Here is a 22,607-nt window from a genome sequence, read left to right on the forward strand (position 1 = left end):
TGATGCCCGAAATATACATTTTCGGCAACTTAAAAATTTAAAATTTGTTACCAGAATAAGTTTTTTTAAATTTTAAATATTTCGCCAATTTTTTTTTTTTTTTTTTTTTTTTTTGATAATGTAAAATTTGTCTCCAGAACAATTTTTAACATCAGAAATCTGTCGATTGAGATTCAAAGATATCAACTCAATAACTTTATTATTAAATTAGTAATAACTCAATGACTTAATTCCTAGAAATTTCAAACCAAATTTTTCTGTATATTGTTATTTAAAATCCCCTATGATTTGTTCAAAACTATTTACATTTATTTAACTCTTATCATAAAATAAATAACTAAAAAAACTTGTGGCTATCGAAAGTGATTCAATTCTTAAATTGTCAATATTTTGTGAAATTCTAGGGAAAATCTTATGCAATTAAAAACATATGACGTTATAATTTTCACACTTGGCCGTCTAGCGGCAGTCATATGTAGATACTTCGGGCGGATAATATGTTTTGTGTTTGTAAATAACAGTTGGTTGGGAAGGCGTTATCTCTCATTAAACAAATATTAATATCAACAATTGTTTGTGACACTTATTAAAATATTGTCACCAGAAAATATATATAACAATAGCGGTAATAGGTGGGTTCCCAATGAGAAAGGAGTTATCTATAAAATGAAAACGCAAGAAGTAATGGTTATATATGGTCGAAGATTTCCAACCGAGGTTTTGAGAAGGGTGCTTCCTAAAAGCATGGACAAGTAATAAAACCAGTAAGGATAGGTCAAATGTCGTGCGGGGTACCGTACACACTATGTCAAGCTCCCGTAACAAAAAAAGTTTATAATGGGAATTTATGTGAAGTAGATCATACCCACTATGACCCTTATTTGAATGCATATAATGGCATTAGAGTAGTCCCAATTTGGGAATTAAATCCAACTCTGAATCGATTTTCAACAAATTTGCAGAGCTGTATAGTGCATAATATGACTTCGATAAGAATTATATTCGAAAATATTTATTGGAGCAAAAGATATGCCGGACCGAGTTTCATCAAATAGAGAAACTCGGTTGAATATGAAAAAATCTCTCTAATTCGGTTTGATATTACATATGTGGTGGACAATAACCGTAAACCCGGATGCAGGTAAATATCGAAGCTATATAAAAACCTGAACCGATCTCTATAAAATTAGGCAGATGTATTTTCGAGCGGTATCTGATGCCCGGCATCAAATGTCATTGTTGTGTGGAGAATATTACGGATGTGAGGGATTTAAAACCCCAAATCGGGTGAAAAATATACATGAGAACAATAGCTACATCTGAACCGATTTTCAAGTAAGTATTTGTTTCTGGGCTGAATTCAGTCGGAAGTACCTATATTCAGTCTATTTGGGCTGATATTAAACATTTGGTGCAGAAAAATCCATATATCAGATAAAGATACAGGGAGAGATGAAAAAACTGAAACAAAGTCAAATGCCATAACTTTTATATATATTTTTACATTTTATTAAATGAAAGCAAAAAATTTCGGAAATATCATCAAATTTTAGAACAGGTTTAGATTTGTTCGAATTGGTCAACTTTTGCACGAATTATGGCCTTCAGTAGTGGAATTCTCTAATTCATTTTCTGATTTACCGACAAAAGTCGGTAAAATTAAAATGCTTATAATTTCGGTAATATACGAAATTTGTCGGTAAATTAGCGACGAAATAAAAGAAGTCGATATGACCTACCGATAAATACCAATGTTGTCAATTTTAACTTATTTTTTATATAATAATTTTGGGCTTCAAAGTTACCGATTTTTGTCGGTAAATGAATAAGAGAATTTCACTACAGATGGCCAATGAAACCATCACACGCTGCCCGAAGTTTGCTCTGCGGTATTTTGACCCATTCCCGGGGAAGCGCTTGCTTGACGTGATCGACACTTTGGTATTTTTTAGTGCCAACCTTGCTTTCCAAAATACTCCAGACACAATAGTCCAACGGATTGGCCTCCGGAGATGTTGGTAGCCATTGTGCGCTGGGAATGAAGCGATGAACCTAATTTTGTAACCATTATTGGGTGGCGCGTGCTGAGAGCATTCCTGTTGAAATGTCCAAGGTCTGCGGCCAAAATTTTTGCATGCCCAAGGCTTTAATACACCCTTAAGAATATTTTCGCGATAATATTCGGCATTTATTCTGATGCCACGGTCGATTAATACGAGCGGAGAGCGACCATCGGCTATTATGGCGGCCCGCACCATCACCATGGCCTCCGCTTGAGTTCGGGTGGCCAACCGAAGGTGCACATCTTCAGCTGACCTCTTTGGCAAGTTAGCACGATTTTTTGTTTTGTTTTCTCATCGGAGAAAACCAAATTCGACAGTTCACCACTTTAGGCCAAGCGAAGCAACTCTTTAGCCCTTCTGTTGCGGTGTAAGTTCTTGCACTTTTTGGAATTTCAATGGCTTTCAATATTCAACTCACGAGCCATTTTTCGACCTATGCGACGCGGGTTTCGATCAAGTCGCTTCTTTACTTTTCGAACCATTTCTTCTGATGTTGCTGTTTTCTTCCGTCCACTTCCCTGACGTCGGACTACGCTACCAGTATCACGGTAATGAGCGATGGTACGAGACACAAAAGATTTGTTCACATTTAAATGCTGGAGTGCTCTAACGATCTAACTTCTTGTTTTCCAGCCAAATATAAAGAAATCACGCTATCACGCTTGAATTCCGTCACTAATAACTTTTTTCTGAAAAATTCTCACCAAAATGCTTTTATACGCTAGTAAACAAGCTGTCACTGAAATAATTTTAACAGCTTTCGGTCGATAGGCTTAGAAATGACAGCAGTCTGAAGTTGGTTTCAGTTATTTCATATAACCCTGTATATAGGAGTTTTAGCTATATCTAAACCGATTTTCACCAAATGTAATGTACTTGCTTCTAGACTTAATTTTTTCTGATCAACCAAAATTCATGTCATTTATTAAAATTATAAAAATAAAAATGTATTTTTACCAAAAAAAAAAAAATAATAAATAAATAAATAAAAATAATATTATTGATATATTTTTTATTAATTTATAGTTCTTTATTAGTTGTTTTAACTTTCTTCTAAGTGAACCAACCTATTATCATTCCTTGAAAACAGCAAAATAACACAAAATACAAAAAGTAATTCCATAGATAATAATAACAATTTAATTAAGATTGTGTTCAAGATCTACAATTCTCTTTTTTTTTCTTTTTGTACGTGTGTTTGTTGTAAGCACCTCTATGTAAGTAATCAAACAAAACCGATAACCACCCGTGCCACTACTGTATATAATCGAATAAAATACCAATTCCCACACCACAGTTGCTGACAAACTTTCTCTATCGAAAGACGTCGACGACGACGACAACGAAACGTGTTTGGCTTATAAACGAAAGAACAAAAGGAAATAAGTTAAGAAGGATCTGCTAAAGGAAATCATGAAATTTCTAACAAGTTTGTGTTTAATTGCTTCATTGGCAACAATCGCTTGGGCCAGCAGTGCTGCTTGGGGCCGACGCAACTCGACCGATTATTTGCTGTTGCGTGAAAATGTTGTGCGAACACCATTAAAGAACAACTATTGGAGTGTTAATGTACAATTTCCAAAATCGGTAAGATATGGGTGAAAAGTAATAAATAAATAAAAATTGGAATGATGAGAAAGAGATCTGGAATTATGTTGGCAAACTGAAAACTTTAACAGGTGGAAATTGATAACGAATAAGAATTTGATTTACACAGAAATATGTTTTAAATATTGCAAAGATGTAATTGTGCCTCCTTGTGAGAGTTTTCAATGTTTTAGCTCATATTACCGATAATTCTTCTACGATATTCCAACGTTTTCGAGTTGCACTTTTTATTAGCAATATTCCAAAATTTGATTTGGGATCGCCCCATTAAGATTTCAAAATTCATTTTATAAATGCTCTGTTCCAGAATGTAGAAATGTTTACTACGACAACTGACTTTCCTCTATGATATCGAAAATAAAATTGCAAAACTAATAGAACCTGGCAAGTTCTGGAAATTGCCATCATGTTTTTATTTAAAATTTTAAATAATAATACTCTTTATTTCTTTTTGCCCCCTGTTTCTTTTAGGGCCAAGTCAACAAAAGAGTTATAACTGCCATTTTTGTATATGACCGCTTTACAAATTCGTCCGGTGCTTTCCCCAGTCTATGGTCGGGTGGTCCCAATCTAACATATGCCACCGTTAATTTGAAGAGTCAAGTATCGCGAGGCATCAACTCAACCGTTGAAATTTACGGAAGATAAACTTCGACACGAACACACGCCACTACAAACATAGATATGTTTAGAATAAATAATAAAATAATTTGTAAATAGACTTTTGAAATTAGAAAACAAATACAAATAATAATAATAATTTTATAAATATATAAATCCAAGAACAAGGCGAATAACTCCATGGGTTTATACGAAGACATGAATACTCAAAATACCCAATGGGAACTATTCCGGTAAAAAGTGTGATACAAATCATAATAAACATGCCGGAAATTCGTGCAGGTATATTGCGATATATTTCAAAACGTGAACATATGTTATAGAAGACTATTCAAAACAGAATTGTTACTAAAGAATAAAATTGTACTCTGCATTTTTTCGATGGAATACAAATTTTCCACAGTAGTTTGTTCGATGGAATGGGGAAAAATCCTACTCGATTTTGTAATCCAAAATAGTATTAAAAAAACCCCTCAGCATTCTTTTCGACAAAAAAAAAATAAGAATAAAATAGTCCTCAACATTATTAAGAGAAAAAATCGTTCAGCACATTACGACTTTTTCTAACGAAACAAGTACAAAAGCAGGTATTTCGGCCGGGCGGATCTTTGAATACCTTCCACCATTTGGAAGGATTTTGGCAATTTTCAAAAAAAAAAAAAATAAATAAATAAATAAATAAATAAAAATAAAAAAATAAATAAAATCCATTAAAAATTATGTTAAAATCTTAAAAATACCGAAAGTATCCAATATATTAGGGTCCATTCGACGACGTGGACCTGCATAGGCAAGTTTTGTCATAAACCATTACAATATTCAAATGCGAAAAAATCAGTGAATAATGTAGGTAAAATCATCAAAATACCGAATATCGGGAGGTCACGTTATATGGGGGGCTATACGGAGGCGTGGACCTGCACAGACAATTTTTTGTCATAGGCTGTAGTATCCGTTATGAACTTCATATATTGCATTTGAAACAATTCCGGCGAATAGATTCGCTAAAATCAACAAAATACCGAATATCGGGAGGTACCGTTTTATGGGGGCTATACGAAGACGAGGACTGGCATAGACAATTTTCTGTCTTAGGCTGTAGTACCCATTGCGAACTTCAAATACCAAATTTGAAAGAATTCCGGTGAATAATGTCGCTTAAATCACCAAAATACCAAAAACAAGGAGGTACCATTATGTGGGGGCTATACCAAAATGTAGACCTACATGGCCCATTTTCAATACCAAAAGTCCTGCGGATATATATAATCTTCTCAACAGATCCTGTTTTAGCAAAAATGTTCGAATGTGTGAAATTTGAAGCGAGTTGGATGCTTATTTCACTTTGTTTGAGCGTTTTGTTTTTCAAAATCTTGAACCCTATGCGGGGGAAGTACCAGAAGGAATGGTCCGATTTCTACCATCTTTATAAAAGATTTTGTATTGATGAAAATATTGAGATTTGCCAAATTTAAATGGAATAGGATTGTTATTTCGCCTTTAATGAACTTAATGGATATTCAAAATGTTGATCCTTTGTGGGGGAGGAACCAGAAGTAGTTACAAATCATGGGATTTGTGAAATATAAAAAGAAACGGATGCTTATTTCGGGTTTTATGATCGTTTTTGTTATTCAAAACTTTGTGGGGGAGGTAGCAGAAGGAATGGTCCGACCTCCACCATTTTTTTAACAGATATTGTCTTGATGGAAATGTTAAGTCCGAATGGAATCTAATGATAATTTCGCGTTTTATGAGCTTCGTGGATATTCAAAATGTTGACCATTTAGGGAGGTCCTGGATGGAGTCGACCGATATTGCCTATTTCGGCACACCTCAAGTAGCGCTGATAGAAATATTAGGATTTGCAAAGTTGAAGCAAAATCGGATTATCCTTTCCCTTTCTGTGCATTAAATTACTTTCTTTGAAAATGTTAACATTTTCTGGGGAGGTACCAGAAGGTCCATCACCCATCTCCGAACTCAATCCAATTTTGACAATAATATTACAATGTACCAAGTTTTAATGAAAGCGGATAGTCCCTTCGTGAGTTATCGTGCGCACCATCCAGCCAAACAGACGGACGGACATCACTAGATCGACACCAAATGTCGTGAAATGGATTTGGCACATTTTGAAATATACCCTCTCTAGCCATATGGCTGAGGGTATAAATAGTCCTAACCATTTTTAAGGAAAAAATTTTTTCTAAAGAAAAAATATAATCATCAACAGAACGACAAACCAAATTTGTACTGGATCCTGAAACAGATTTCTACCAAAGAGAAGTATGGTCTAAAATCATTATTTTGATGGGGCACGTTTTGGCCGTGTCAAATGATATATACCCTCTATAATCATCTGACTTAGGCTATAAATAGTCCTCAACCACTCAATAAAATAATTTGCAGTCGTTGCCGATCACTGTTGTTTTCTGCATAAAAATGCCTTAGCCACTGACTGGACTGATTTGAAATTTTGTTTGGCCACCCAGTAAAACACTGACTCATTGGCTAGAAAATACTGCTTATCAATCTGAATATCGATAATCCAATAAACTCCAATCATATAGAACATATGGGGGATTTTTGTGTCTGAAATCATGACTAGCCATGGGGGAAGTTTGCCACTCATAAAAACTACTTCCTATGCGGGGGAAGTACCAGAAGGAATGGTCCGATTTCTACCATCTTTATAAAAGATTTTGTATTGATGAAAATATTGAGATTTGCCAAATTTAAATGGAATAGGATTGTTATTTCGCCTTTAATGAACTTAATGGATATTCAAAATGTTGATCCTTTGTGGGGGAGGAACCAGAAGTAGTTACAAATCATGGGATTTGTGAAATATAAAAAGAAACGGATGCTTATTTCGGGTTTTATGATCGTTTTTGTTATTCAAAACTTTGTGGGGGAGGTAGCAGAAGGAATGGTCCGACCTCCACCATTTTTTTAACAGATATTGTCTTGATGGAAATGTTAAGTCCGAATGGAATCTAATGATAATTTCGCGTTTTATGAGCTTCGTGGATATTCAAAATGTTGACCATTTAGGGAGGTCCTGGATGGAGTCGACCGATATTGCCTATTTCGGCACACCTCAAGTAGCGCTGATAGAAATATTAGGATTTGCAAAGTTGAAGCAAAATCGGATTATCCTTTCCCTTTCTGTGCATTAAATTACTTTCTTTGAAAATGTTAACATTTTCTGGGGAGGTACCAGAAGGTCCATCACCCATCTCCGAACTCAATCCAATTTTGACAATAATATTACAATGTACCAAGTTTTAATGAAAGCGGATAGTCCCTTCGTGAGTTATCGTGCGCACCATCCAGCCAAACAGACGGACGGACATCACTAGATCGACACCAAATGTCGTGAAATGGATTTGGCACATTTTGAAATATACCCTCTCTAGCCATATGGCTGAGGGTATAAATAGTCCTAACCATTTTTAAGGAAAAAATTTTTTCTAAAGAAAAAATATAATCATCAACAGAACGACAAACCAAATTTGTACTGGATCCTGAAACAGATTTCTACCAAAGAGAAGTATGGTCTAAAATCATTATTTTGATGGGGCACGTTTTGGCCGTGTCAAATGATATATACCCTCTATAATCATCTGACTTAGGCTATAAATAGTCCTCAACCACTCAATAAAATAATTTGCAGTCGTTGCCGATCACTGTTGTTTTCTGCATAAAAATGCCTTAGCCACTGACTGGACTGATTTGAAATTTTGTTTGGCCACCCAGTAAAACACTGACTCATTGGCTAGAAAATACTGCTTATCAATCTGAATATCGATAATCCAATAAACTCCAATCATATAGAACATATGGGGGATTTTTGTGTCTGAAATCATGACTAGCCATGGGGGAAGTTTGCCACTCATAAAAACTATCTATTTCCCAAAAATCTCAAGAGTCAAACAGTCTACATTTTCTTAAAGATAATGTCACATTGATTTTTTTTTTTGTGAAATTATTTCAATTGGTATTCAATTCTGAGAATTTCTTTTAAGTTCCGCACAAACATGTTTTGGGTGGATTAAATAACCAACAATATTTCAACATGAGCAATAGAAGATAAGCCATATCAATAATTATTTGGCATATGCCGATTTATGGTAATCTAATTTTGCAGCAAAAAAAAAAAAAAAATAATAATAAATGAATAAATGATAAGCAAATTGACAATTTATCTATTGCCAATATTCATATTTATTGCAAATGATAATAGAAAAAGAACCGCTAAAAATATTTTCATATAAATAGCCTTTGCTGGAGAACCATAGCAGTCAAGTTCTTTCCAGCAACGCGCAGAGTAAAAATGGCATTCCTTAAGTTCACTTTGGTATTTGTGGCTCTTTTCGCCACCACCCTGGCCATGAGCGCCACCTGGGGTAAACGCAACACAACTGATGTTTTGTTGTTGAACGAAAATGTTTTCCGTACTCCCGTTGCCAATTCTTTCATTTCCGTTGATGTCTCCTTCCCCAAGAGTGTAAGTTTTTTTTAAAGTAATTTATTTTTAACGAATAATTTTTTTATTGAAAATTTTGATTTTTTAGGGCCAAACCAATACCCGCCAAATCACCGCCGTCTTTGTGTACGATCGTTTCACCAATAGCTCTGGTGCCACCCCAACCTTGTGGTCTGGCGGTCCTGGCTATACCATGGCCTTGGTCAACTTGAAATCTCAAATGAGCCGTGGCATCAACTCCACTGTTGAAATTTGGGGTAAAAAGTAAACGAGAACTCTCTAAAGGACTTATTTGACGAATTAAAAAAATGGAATAAAAAATATTTAAAATTTTCGAAAGAAATCTCGAGAAATTGAAAAGTTGTATTGCTTCGTAAGGGAAGTTTTGTTTAAAGCAATTTTGAGCTGCTATTGAGAAATTGTTTGTTTGTCCAACAGCGTTAGGGTGAGCAGTCTTTGACAGTATCGACCATAGATCCTTTTGGTCGTTGATTATAAACGGAGATTAGTAGACATTTAAGCACCAAAGAATATCGCTTTTCTCTAAAGGACTATTTAAGAATTAAGAATTTCCAAAAACCCAGCCTTATCTGACACCTTCGGACAAAGAGTGACCCTCGCCCAAAATTTCAAGATTCCAGCTTTTGTCGTTAAGTCAGTCAGTCAATTAGATTACTCCCTTATTAATAGAGTAATCAATGTAATTAAAAAATATAAAATTAAACAATAGAATTTAAAGTTCTCTTTTACCGAGAGGCTTATTTTTTACATAAGCTGAGGGCAGAATTTTTGTATAAAAAAATCCTCTGTAACTAGAACTAATCTTTTCATAAAAAGATCCTCCAATTTTATGTTTTGTTTAAAATTCACTCTACAGGGTGAGATGAAAGATCTGCAACCAACTTCAGACTGCTCTCTTCTCCGAGCCACTCGTCCGACAGCTGTTAAAATTATTCCAGTGACAGCTCAATATATTGTCTACAAGCGTACACAAGCATTTTGGTAAGAATTTTCCAGAAAAAAGTTATTCGTTATGGAATTCAAGCACGATAGTGGGATTTCTTTATATTTGGCTGGAAAACCACAAGTGGCTATCGTTAGAGCACACCAGCATTTAAATGTGAATAAATCTTTTGTGTCTCGTACCATCGCTCAATACCGTGATACTGGTCGCGTAGCCCGACGTTAAGGAAGTGAATGGAAGAAAACAGCCACATCAGAAGAAATGGTTCGAAAAGTAAAGAAGCGACTTGATCGAAACCCGCGTCGCAGTGGACAAAAAAATGGCTCGTGAGCTGAACATATTGCAATATTCCATTCGGCATATATTGAAAAATGAGCTCGGGGTAAAGCCATTGAAATTCCCACAGACACAGCAATAGACTCATAAGAGCTAAAGAGTTGCTTCGCTTGCCCGAAAGTGTTGAACTGCCGAATTTGGTTTCCTCCGCTCCGATGAGAAAACATTCGTTGTCCAGCAGTTTGTAAACAAATAAAATGATCGTGTTTACTTGCCAAAGAGGTCAGCTGAAAATGTTCACCTTCGGTTGGCCATCAGAACTCAAGCGCCGGCCATGGTGATGGTGTGGGCCGCCATAACAGCCGATGGTCGCCTCCGCTAGTATTAATCGATCGTAGTATCAGAATAAATGCCGACTATTATCGCAAAAATATTCTGGAGGGTGTATAAAAGTCTTGAGCACGCAAACATTTTGGCCGCAGACCTTGAACATTCCTAGAGGACTCAGCATCATCGCACTCAGCACGCACCACCCAAGAATGATTTCGAAATGAGGTTCCTCGCTTCATTTCCAGCGCACAATGACCACCAAAATCTCCGGATACCAATCCGTTGGACTATTGTGTCTGGTGTATTTTGGAAAGCAAGGTTGGCACTAAAAAATACCAAAGGGTCGATCACCTCAAGCAAGCGCTTTGCCAGGAATGGGCCAAAATACAGAAGAGAAACATTCGGGCAGCGAGTGAAGGCCATAATTCGTGCCAAAGGTGATCAATTCGAAAAAGTCTAAACATATTCTAAATTTTGATGCTATTTCGGACATTACTTACTTTTATTCAAGAAAATTAAAAAAAATAATAATATGTAAAAATTATGGCGTCTGACTTTTTTGCAGTTTTTTAACCCCGTCTATATAAGGTTAATTATTTGCCTTGAAAGCGGTGACCCTTTGTATCGGAAGTGGCAGGAAGAGTGTAGTGAATACGGACTTAGTTTCATAGAAATACTACGGTGTACCAAACTTGATACTCTTCTCGACGTCGCAATATGGAATTCAAATATCTTTCGAAGACACCTTTCGATACTTCCTCTCGTTGTTTCCCGAGGCACATTTTGGCCACTTCAAAATAAATTTCTTGGTAGAATTCCTTTCCATAGTCCCTGTGAAATTTCTCTTTGAAGTGATTTGCCTTTAAAACTATTTAATTGTTGTCACGATTTTAAACAGTCGAAATTAATTTAAACAAACATAATGGCTAAATAAACTAACCACTTTAAAAAAATTAACTTTACTATTTGCAACAATTGATATATTTATTTATTTGTGTGCAAATGAATTTAACACATCACTGGGTATGTTTATTTTAAACGATTTTAAATACATGCATTAAAGTAAATATTTTAAAATTAATTTAAATATTGACCAAATGACTTATTTATTTACAGACATGGCATTTGAATAAATATAATATTGAATTTGTGGTCATTTTTCCTTTTTTGGGTGGGGGAGGGTTAACAAAATATTTGTCCAAAACTTTATTGAAATGTTGAAAGTGTATAATAATTAAGTTTGTCTTTAGACCTCACGATTTGCGGATGGGAGATAGCATCAGGTGTTTGGTGGTACATTGTTGTGTTCATCAAATTGTCCCGCATCTCGGAGTCATATAAACGATATCCTAAAAATGTCGTGAGTTTGAAATAAATTTTAATGGCAAATTGTCAATTGTATTAAAACGAGATATGATGGCTGACGAGAGACACCATTTAACGAAATTGGCAGCAGCCACCACTTAAAATTGTAATAAAAAATGAAACTTTTTCAAAAAACATTAAACCTGGCGTTTTAAGGGTTTTTAGTTACAGCTTATCAAAAAAAAGTTTAGATTCAAATTTCTTTGTGGATGATTCTTTCTCCATAGTTTCAATTTTATGGCCACAACACGACTTTGGTGGCTTTGGCTGCCTCTTTTCTCTCTCTCTCTCTCTCTCTCTCTCTCCTAAACGATTTGATATTCGTTTACATTGACTATTTGTTTTCGTTTTGAAGTCTTGTCAGTTGACTGTTTTTGGAAAATTATTTATTGCAATCGTAAATCTTCCTTGCGTGCTGTGCTAAGTAGTTCCATATTATTGTTGTTATTTTGTCTCCCTACAAGAGAATTAACCATAAATATTTGGTTAGTTCCCTGATGTGATGGCTAAAGTGTTTTTCCTATAACATCGTTTACATTGTCTATTTTTGGGGGGTAGGAGTTTTCTCACATGCTGTTTGTGTGCGTGTGTTTATTTATTCATTGAAAAACTCTTTTGATAGATTATATCACGAAAAACGCTTAAGTTACTTTTATGATCGATCATAAAAGAAAACCCCCTCCTCCTAAAAAAAAGAAATATACTTCAAATTTGTTTTCAATTAGTTAGTGGATATTAAAATGTGTGCGTGTGTGAGTTTGAGAGCATGCAAGAAAGAGACACACACCAACTTTAGTATCTCAAAGATATTGACATAACAATGAAACACATATCTGTGGATGTTAGTGGGTGGTAAGAGATAACCCACTGTGAATATTCCAAGCAGTTGTGTGGTTGTTGAAATTGACTTTTATATTGGGAAATCAAGGCGATTGATGAACGTCAAAACATGGAAATGATGAAATAAACAAATTTACTTATTTTATTTGTTTATTTAGAGATGTAGCCATAGAACCATAAAATTGGACCGAGGGAAATCAATTGTTTAGCCCCCTGCGGTAGCCAGTATATTTAAAATATAAAAAGTTAAGCAAATTATACATATAATTTTTGCTTTAATGGGAATTTAACCTATAACATAACATCCTGTTTTTTTTTTTCAAAATTGAATACATGTACAGTTTAATTTTTAGATTTTGAAAAAGAATCATAATTTAATATAACTTTTACGTTTTATACATTTATTTTGCTCAGATACTCATAACGAATTTTAATCTACAACATTTCTTGTATATTAAAAAAAAAAAAAAACAAAATAAAAAATTTAAGTAACAACGGAGATTTTGACTTTGATTGGAAACGTGTTAAATTACCAGTAAAAACGTAAATGCAATATTGGAAATGTAATTTTCTTGAAAACCATTAAACTTAGATATATGGTGATATCCTACAACACATACATAGTGGTAAGGGCATTTGTTTGCAACATGGAGAAGGATGCGAGGCAAACCCATAGTTACTTTTGAGGATCTTCACATAATCACTTTCTGAGTCGATTTATTTATGCATATCTGTCCATCTGTCAGTCCAAGCATTTTTGTGAATAAAATGCAGGTCGCATTTAATATCCGATTGAGATTTTGGTGGTCATTGTGCGCTGGAAATGAAGCGAGGAACCATTCTTGGGTGGTGCGTGATGAGTCCTGTTGGAATGTCCAAGGTCTGCGGCCAAAATGTTTGCGTGTCCAAGGCTTTAATACACCCTCCAGAATATTTTCGCGATAATATTCGGTATTTATTTGGATGCTACGGTCGATTAATACGAGCGGAGAGCCACCATCGACTGTTATGGCGGCCAACATCATCACCATGGCCGGCGCTTCATTTCTGGTGGCCAACCGAAGGTACACATTTTCAGCTGACCTCTTTGGCAAGTAAACACGATCATTTTGTTTGTTTATAAACTGCTGTACAACGGTTCAGTTCATCACTTTCGGCCAAGCGTAGCAACTCTTTACCTGAGTCTAATTTCCTTCTGTTGCGGTATAAGTTCTTGCACTTTTTGGAACTTCATTGGCATTACCCCGAGCTCATTTTTTAATATTTGCCGAATGGAATATTGCGATATGTTCAGCTCACGAGCCATTTTTCAGCCGCTTTCAGCCGATGTTGTTGTTTTCTTCCGCCCACTTCCTTGAAGTCGGTAACGAGCGATGGTACGAGGCACAGATAGGCACTTGTGGTTTTCAGCCAAATATGAAGAAATCCTACTATCGCACTTGAATTCCATCACGAATAACTTTTTTTCTGGAGAATTCTCACCAAAATGCTTTTGAACGCTTGTAAACAATATAATGAGCTGTCACTAGGATAGTTTTAACAGCTGCAGGACGAGTGGCTCAGAAATGACAGCAGTCTCAATTTTGTTGTAGTTTTTTTCATCTCACCCTTTAGAAGATGTTTCCAAGAATACTACACACCAAAAACGCAAGGAATGGCCTCCACACTTTACACTGGAATTTTTTCAAATTTGGTATTTGGAATTTGCAATGGGTACTACCTCTTATTAAAGGAAATTTCGTATACATGTCCACATCTGCGTATAGCCCCCATAGAGCGATACCTAGTCCGGATATGATGATACCTTCTCTGACACATAATGGCTATAGAGGACCACGTACTTTAGCAACTTATACTCGGATTAAAGGTAATTTTAGCGGAATTTTTAATTTTGCAACTTTTTTTTCCAAATGGTTCAGGGTATTTAGAGTTTGACCCGGCATATCTTAGCTGCTTTTTTACTTGTTGTTATTGTTTTTTCAAGATCGTAACCCCATTTTTCCGTCGAAGTGGCTGAAATTTGACATTTTGAATTGCGTAACGAATAGAGGACAATTTTTGAAAAGTATATTGAAAATAACCGATTTGGCAATTTTTTAAATTTATTTTATTCCCACTTAGGTCCGAAGAAGTTTGTTGTATATTTTATAAATAAATAGAGTGTTTTTATCCAAAATTTGGATCGACTTGAATCCTCCCAAATTAAATATTATTGGTGCTATATTTAATATAGGCCCAATTCAAAAAAAAAAAAAAAAAAAAAACTTCTTTTTAAGCCATAAACTTAACTCATAAAAATAAAAAAACTGTAAAACAATTTTATCCAATATTGACTTCAAACTTAAATCCCAATCTATGTGCATTTTTTAAAACTCCCATAAAACATTCGCACTCTTGCAACATTGATAATTGCAATGATCTGTTTGACATCAATTTCATTATGTGGCTATTAAATATGTATGTAGCATGTCTGTGTGTATGTTTGATGTCAATATAATGCAATGGCATACATACACAAACATAATATTTTTCCTCTTGCATTTGTATGGTTTGTGTAAAATTTTATGGTATTTTAATTATCTGCCACAATTTTATGTTAATGAAAAAAAAAAAAAAAAGAAAAAAGAACTGTAATACTCAATCCGAAATTAAATTGTTTTTAAAACCATTCACAACCCCCATCCCATTTTGCCACACAACGTTTTCAATTCAATCAGTCTTTGACTGAAGTATTAACACAAATTATGTCACAATTCTGATGACCCATTAAAATATGTAGATGGCCGTAGGGCATGACATGAGATTTTTCTCGTCATTACAATATTTGTAGAACGATGATGATGAAGACAGTTCAATGCTTTTTCAAGCGTAAACAATTATGAAAAAATAATATTATATTTATAAATTTAATAAAATAAATGGAACGGAGAAATTTTTTTTTTTTTTGGAATTTAAGATAAAAATTATAACCTTGAGAAAAAAATTGCAGAAACATTTTTATAAAAGAATTTTGAGAAAATATACCACAGTTTTCTTAATTATGAAATTGGGTTTACATTGCAAAACGGAATTTGGTTCGTTTGGAACGTGTTTATATAAACCATTTAGAATTTTATGTAAGTAGAAGACGGAACCTAGTTCGTTTGGTACATGTACAGGTAAGATGAAAACACTGCAACCAAATTCAGACTGCTGTCATTTCTAAGCCACTCGTCCGACAGCTGTTAAAATTATTCCAATAACAGCTCATTATATTGTTTACAAGCGTACAAAAGCATTTTGGTCGAAATTTTCCAGGAAAAAAGTTATTCGTGATGGAATTTAAGCGTGATGGTGCGATTTATTTATATTTGGCTGGAAAACAACAAGTGGTTATCGTTAGAGCACTCCTGCATATAAATGTGAATAAATCTTTTGTGTCTCGTACCATCGCTCGTTACCGTGATACTGGTCGCGTAGCCCGACGTCAAGGAAGTGAATGGAAGAAATCAGGCACATCAGAAGAAATGGTTCGAAAAGTAAAGAAACACGCGTCGCAGTGGCTGATAAATGGCTGGTGAAGTGAACATATCGCAATATTCCATTCGGCAAATATTGAAAAATGAGCTGGGGGTAAAGCCATTGAAATTCCAAAAAGTGCATGAACTTACACCGCTACGGAAAGAAAATAGACTCAAAAGAGCTAAAGAGTTGCTTCGCTTGGCCAAGAGTGGTGAACTGCCGAATTTGATTTTCTCCGATGAGAAAATAATCGTTGTCAACAAAATGATCGTGTTTACTTGCCAGAGAGGTCAGCTGAAAATGTGCACCTTCGGTTGGCCACCAGAACTCAGGCGCCATCCATGGTGATGGTGTGGGCCGCCATAACTTGCCAAAGAGATCAGCTGAAAAAGTGCACCTTCGATGGCCACCAGAACTCAGGCACCGGCCATGGTGATGGTGTGGGCCGCCATAACAGTCAATGGTCGCTCTCCGCTCGTATTAATCGACAGTGGCATCAGAATAAATGCCGAATATTATCGCGAAAATATTCTGGAGGGGGTATTAAAGCCTGGGACATGCAAACATTTTGGCCGCAGGTCTTGGACATTCCAACTCCGACTCAGCACCATCGCACTCAGCACGCCACCCAAGAATGGATAAAAAATGACGTTCCTCGCTTCATTTCTAGCACACAGTGGCCACCAAAATCTCCGGATACCAATCCGTTGGACTATTGTGTCTGGAGTATTTGGAAAGGAAGGTTGGAACTAAAAAAATACCAAAGTGTGGATCACCTCAAGCAAGCGCTTCGCCGGGAATGGGCCAAAATACCACGGAGCAATATTCGGTTAGCGTATGATGGTTTCATTGGCCGTTTGAAGGCCATAATTCGTGCCAAAAGTGGCCAATTCGAACAAATCTAAACATATTCTAAAATTTGATGCTATTTCCGACAAAATCTTTTTCTTTCATTCAATAAAATTAAAAAAAATGTAAAAATGATGGCGTTTGACTTTGTTGCATTTTTTTTTATCCCACCCTGTATATCTATTTGTTCCAAACGAACTAGGTCCCATCTTCTACAAATAGTTAAAGTTCAAATATAAAAGCAATATCATTGCATGAATAACCTATACTGTCTCTCCTCCAAGGTTCAGACCATTCAAATTTCAAAGAAATTCAATAAAAATCCATAAAATACATTAGCTAACGAATAAAAACTATCATTTATCTTCTTGCCACACGGCAGGACAAAATAGCGGAAGAAAAGAAACGATAATACCACAGGCAACGAGAACATGAAGCTTAAAGAGTAAACCCCTTTCTATGCACCACAAAGAAAACCATTAGCCATTATTTCAACTACGAAGACTTAGCCAAAGGAAGATATGGCAAAACACCCACAGCTTGAATGAGATAAGGGAAAACGAAAAGCAAATCAAGTTATATGTAAGTATGCCGAATAAACTGAAAAGTCTCGGTAACCAAAAAAAAAAAACATATATTTTTCATTCACATCAATATTTTTTTCGATACTGATGCCATGGAAAAAATATTTGTGGGCCCGTAACTTTCCAGCCCAGTCTTTCGGTTTTTTTTTTCAAACTAACAAAAAACGTAACCAATTTCTTTAACAATAGTCCACAATTCAAAATGCAATAGAAACAAAATAATAGTGGTTTTTTCATCTCCTTGTTCGTTTATATTTCGGTAAGAGCTGAAAGCATATGCCATGATTTCCTATAATTTCTATGGCACAAACAATCTGCACTCCATACCTACCATCATGACACAATAGAAAATAGAAAGATAGTGGTACGTGAAATCCGATGAAGCGCAACGAGCAAAGGTAATCCCCAGAGGGGAAGTACCTCTTTTGCTGTCGTTATCGCTTATGGTGTCGCCGGTATTGATGTATATTTTATTTTATAGCTAGCTGTTGGCCCACACTATTATAGAGATCTCACTCAACATTGGTGTGATACATTTGACTTAAGTCATTTGCTACGTGGGGTCACAACGAGAGTTTAGTGAAAAAAGTGAAATATGGTAATAGGCACAAACACACATCACATAAATTGTCTTCATGTAATGAAAGTTCAGAATTTTGCATTTAATGAATTCAGTTCATAAAACTGGAAACACTGGAGAGAAAAGCGGCTTTTAATGAGAACAATTGTTCAAGGAGAGGTAATTTCTTACTTTAGTTCGATAACAATAACATGCACCAATTGCCATTTTGTCATAGAAGTTATTTTTAAAATAACTTCTGGGGAGAATATCCCAGACAAAAAACAGGGGAACTGATGAGGATTGGTGGCTCTTTCCGAAACCTAGCTATTCCCTGCCTTACCTTTGTTAAACATTACCATCGTTCTCCACTAATAAACAAACGTTGTTTATATTAAAACAACAATAAAGGGATTAAGCCTGACCATTTTGCAACAACAAAATTTTCTTTTAAATATTAAATGAAAAATACAATTTGGAAAATGTATATGTGACGAGTAAGCAAAGGCTATAGTAGAGCGGGGCCGACCCTGTGATACCCATCAACACTACCTTGTGTTAGAAGCCCTCTAATGTCCAAATCCATTTTGGAAGATTTCTCTTTTGAAATTATGTCACGGAGCACTGCCCAAATATTATCCTTAGAAGTTTGGCCAGGGACATTTACGCACTCCGTCGTGCTGTTAGTTGTTGTGGTCATTCAAAATTCTTTCCTGTCCTTCTCAGGCGTGTCGATTGGCTTCAATTTTGTGATCTGGATTTTCTTCTGTTTTGGGTTCATTTGAACCCCTAAATATTTTGCGATCATCGTCAAAAGCAAGAGGCCCCTCTGCATATCCTATTTTAGTCCGATCTGTATGATTTGCTTGTCTACGATATTTGGTTATATTCGTCAACGAAATCAGCATAAGAATGCCAGAAGTTCGTCTTTTGTGTATTTCGGATATCGCCTGTAAGTAATGTTGGTATCTTTTTAACACAAAAGTAGAGGTCCAGATTTCGTTTCCTTTGGCTTCTACTTGTGTCCTTTACAATGACTGCAAAATCAGGAACATTTTTAGTTGTTGGTCAAATGCTACCCCTAAATATATTGCGGGCATCTTTAAAAACAATAGGCCTAGGACTTCTGAGCCTTACTCTACCCTTGTGAAAATTTTCGTGAGGGTGGGACTATAATTTTAGTCTGTATATAATAACCTCAACCTGTGTTGTAAGATGTTAAGATATTATAAAATATACACTGCAACATTATAAGTCAGATTGAAAAAATCGCATGCGATAAAAATTATGAAAAAATAAAAATGTGTCACAAAATACTATAAAATCTATATTAACATCATTATTTGTATATTTGCATTCGATTTTTTTTAGATTTTATACTTTTATGCCAAGAAGGCATTCTGAATTGACAAAATTTGTCAAAATCGATCCAGGCATTCTAGAGATATAAGCATTTTCATTCCTTTGAATATACACATTATATATATTTCGCTATATCTAGCCGATATATTTACAGAATTGACCTGTTCGTCTATTAGTGATTTCGCCGGGATTAAAATTATTCGCGGTTTAGTGGAAAAATTAACTTAACTAAATATTATCCGATGACCATCAAAATTGGAAGGCTTCTGTCCAGCCCTAAGTTCTAGCCTCACGCTAACTTTCGCTTTGATTGGTCTATAATTGCGACCTGTAGAGCAACTGCAAAAGCAACTATTTTTGGTCCATTTCAACCCCTAAATATCATGCGATGATCTCCAAAAGCAATAGAGATCATCGGCTGACCATAACTCCACCTCCATTCAAAATTGAATGAAGATCGGTAGTGAAGTGCTGCCTTGCGAGCACTGCTTGATCATATCTTTCACTCAAAGGAAATTTTTGAGAGCACTTTGCTCTCTTTTCCCCCTCAAGTTGAACATAGTGTTTTTATAACAGTGATGGGCAATTACCTTGACGAGTGCTCTTAGAAAATGAAATACTCTCCACATACGCAATTAAAGAGTAACAAAATTGAGAGAATATAAAAGAGCGCCCGACGTTATTTAATCAACCATTAACAAATCAAAGTTTAAGTATTTAATAAAAATAATTAGACTATGAAGCAAAAAATTGGGAAAAAATCATCGGAAAATGTAGGCCTAAGAATTACTTACGCATTTTATTTCTGATATTCTTATAGAATAGATATTTATAAAACTTACCTAAAAAGAGAAGAAAAATATTCAATTAATATTTTTACAACAATGAACAACAACAAATAATAATAGTAATAGTAATAATAATATTAATAAATAATAATAATAATAATAATAATAATAATAATAGTAATAATAATAATAATAATAATAATAATAATAATAATAATAATAATAATAATAATATTAATAATAATAATAATAATAATAATAATAATAATAATAATAATAATAATAATAATAATAATAATAATAATAATAATAATAATAATAATAACAATAATAATAATAATAATAATAATAATAATAATAATAATAATAATAATAATAATAATAATAATAATAATAATAATAATAATAATAACAATAATAATAATAATAATAATAATAATAATAATAATAATAATAATAATAATAATAATAATAATAATAATAATAATAATAATAATAATAATAATAATAATAATAATAATAATAATAATAATAATAATAATAATAATAATAATAGTAATAATAATAATTATACTTATAATAATAAGAATAATAACACGTAAAAAACAGTAAGTTCGACTGGGCCTACCATAGAATATCTTCCACCAGTTGGAAGAAACTTTTGAAATTCAAAAAAAAAAAAAAAATAAATATATATATATATATATATATATATATATATATATATATATGCGTTGGTAAAGACTCTAAAATTCATAAAAATACAGAATATATGTTCCAAAAGAACTAGGTTCGGGCTTCTAATTTTCTGAAATTTCGTCTTGCAATGTTAAACCTATTTTATAATTAAAAACAAGTAAAAAAGCTGTAAGTTCGGCCGGGCCGATCTTTGAATACCCTCCGACATTTGGAACAATTTTGGTAATTTTTTTAGAAATAAAATTATCCCGTAGCCGTTATATTAGGGTCTACACAACGACGTGGACCTGCATACAATTTTTGTCATAGGCCATTACAATATTCAAATACGAAACTTGAAACAATTCCGGTAAACAATGTCGCAAAAATATCAAAATACCGTAGGAAGGTGCCGTTATATAGGGGCTAGATGTATACCTGGACCTGCATGGGCAATTTTCTGTCACAGGCTGTTATACACGTTACGAACTGCAAATACGAAACTTGAAAAAAAATTTGTGGATAATATCGTTACAATTATTAAAATATCGAATTTAGGGAGATGCCGTTATGTGTGGGCTATACAATTGTGATTCCAAAACGTCAAGCTGAAAATAGGTAGTGTCATATGAGAAATATGCTCGAATGTGAACCAATATTTATCGTTTTACATACAGACATTCAACAAGAAATGCCAATATATTTCTTCAGACTTAAAGCCTTTCCTGAATGTAAAATATATTCAATTGAAAATTCTTAAACATCTTTTGTTATTATTTTATTTATTTTATTAGACCCCTCGCTCAAACCTCATTCCCTAAGTATTTCAAATCACAGGAAATGCTTGTATTGATTTTCAAAATTGTTTTTGTATTTTGAGATTGCACCTAAATATCCAGCCAGCCAGCCAGTCAGCATCACCAGCAACAACATTGCCAGGCAATTTGATGTTATTTTTTGATTTCCCTTTAGCATTGAGTATTTGTTTGGTGTACATGAGTGTGTGTGCATGTATGAGTGTGATGTTTGTTCATGTATTGTGTTTATTTGATTGATTGATCGATTTAAAAAAGCAATTGCAGTATTAAAAACACAAACAAACAGACGGTTGGTCGGACGGCCGGAGAGGCTGACAGACGGACAGACAGATAGACCAAGAAACAAACACCAAAAGGGATATAATGATGAACGAATGCACCCAGTCAACTAATACCAAATGCATGCCTGCTTATTGTTATGGGGCCAAATACCGCAGAGAGCAACCTCTGCGAAAAAGCAGACCAAAAACATATCAGATGGTAAACATCATCCTCATCATCGTCATCGGCATGAGCAGTAAGCAGGGCCAATAAAAACCACAATACTTTTGCCTAGATCTCTGGTACGGTCGTTCGTTTTTTTTTTGCTGGCCTTCTTTTTGGTGAATAGAAATTTTGTGCAAAATGCATAAATGATACTACTGCTGCATTCAGTCATTTACTGGATGACTAAACGACAGGAGGGAGGGAGGCAGGGTGAGGGGCCATGGCTGAATGAATTTTGCATCAAGCTTAGAGATTTGTTTGTAAACTGCAATCAACCACAATGATTGTTTGGTTGGCTGTTTGATGGGTAGGTTGGTAGTGGTATTTCATGCCGGTGCCCTGCCATGATGGCCGTTGTCGTTGTTGTTGCCGAAAATGCAAGCAAACAACCAAGCTGCACATTGGAAATGGCAGCGACGACGA

General features: G+C 34.6%; 3 protein-coding genes across 4 annotated transcripts in view; 2 read left to right on the forward strand and 1 right to left on the reverse strand.

The window, feature by feature from the left end:
• Positions 1–22,607, reverse strand: part of LOC101892275 (protein Wnt-5) — a 398,457-nt gene that overhangs the window by 198,943 nt on the left and 176,907 nt on the right. The window lies entirely within an intron of this gene.
• On the forward strand, positions 3,341–4,422 carry LOC101891403 (uncharacterized). The gene is made up of 2 exons (XM_005183735.4): positions 3,341–3,650; positions 4,143–4,422. Exons 1-2 carry the CDS (start codon positions 3,477–3,479, stop codon positions 4,317–4,319), a joined length of 351 nt encoding a protein of 116 aa, XP_005183792.1. The 5' UTR covers positions 3,341–3,476; the 3' UTR covers positions 4,320–4,422.
• On the forward strand, positions 8,592–9,127 carry LOC101891583 (uncharacterized). The gene is made up of 2 exons (XM_005183736.4): positions 8,592–8,805; positions 8,873–9,127. The coding sequence occupies exons 1-2, from the start codon at positions 8,632–8,634 to the stop codon at positions 9,050–9,052; spliced, it is 354 nt and encodes a 117-aa protein (XP_005183793.1). The 5' UTR covers positions 8,592–8,631; the 3' UTR covers positions 9,053–9,127.

This window comes from Musca domestica, unplaced genomic scaffold (assembly GCF_030504385.1).
Source record: "Musca domestica strain aabys unplaced genomic scaffold, Musca_domestica.polishedcontigs.V.1.1 16, whole genome shotgun sequence".
In the NCBI taxonomy this organism is placed as follows: domain Eukaryota; kingdom Metazoa; phylum Arthropoda; class Insecta; order Diptera; family Muscidae; genus Musca; species Musca domestica.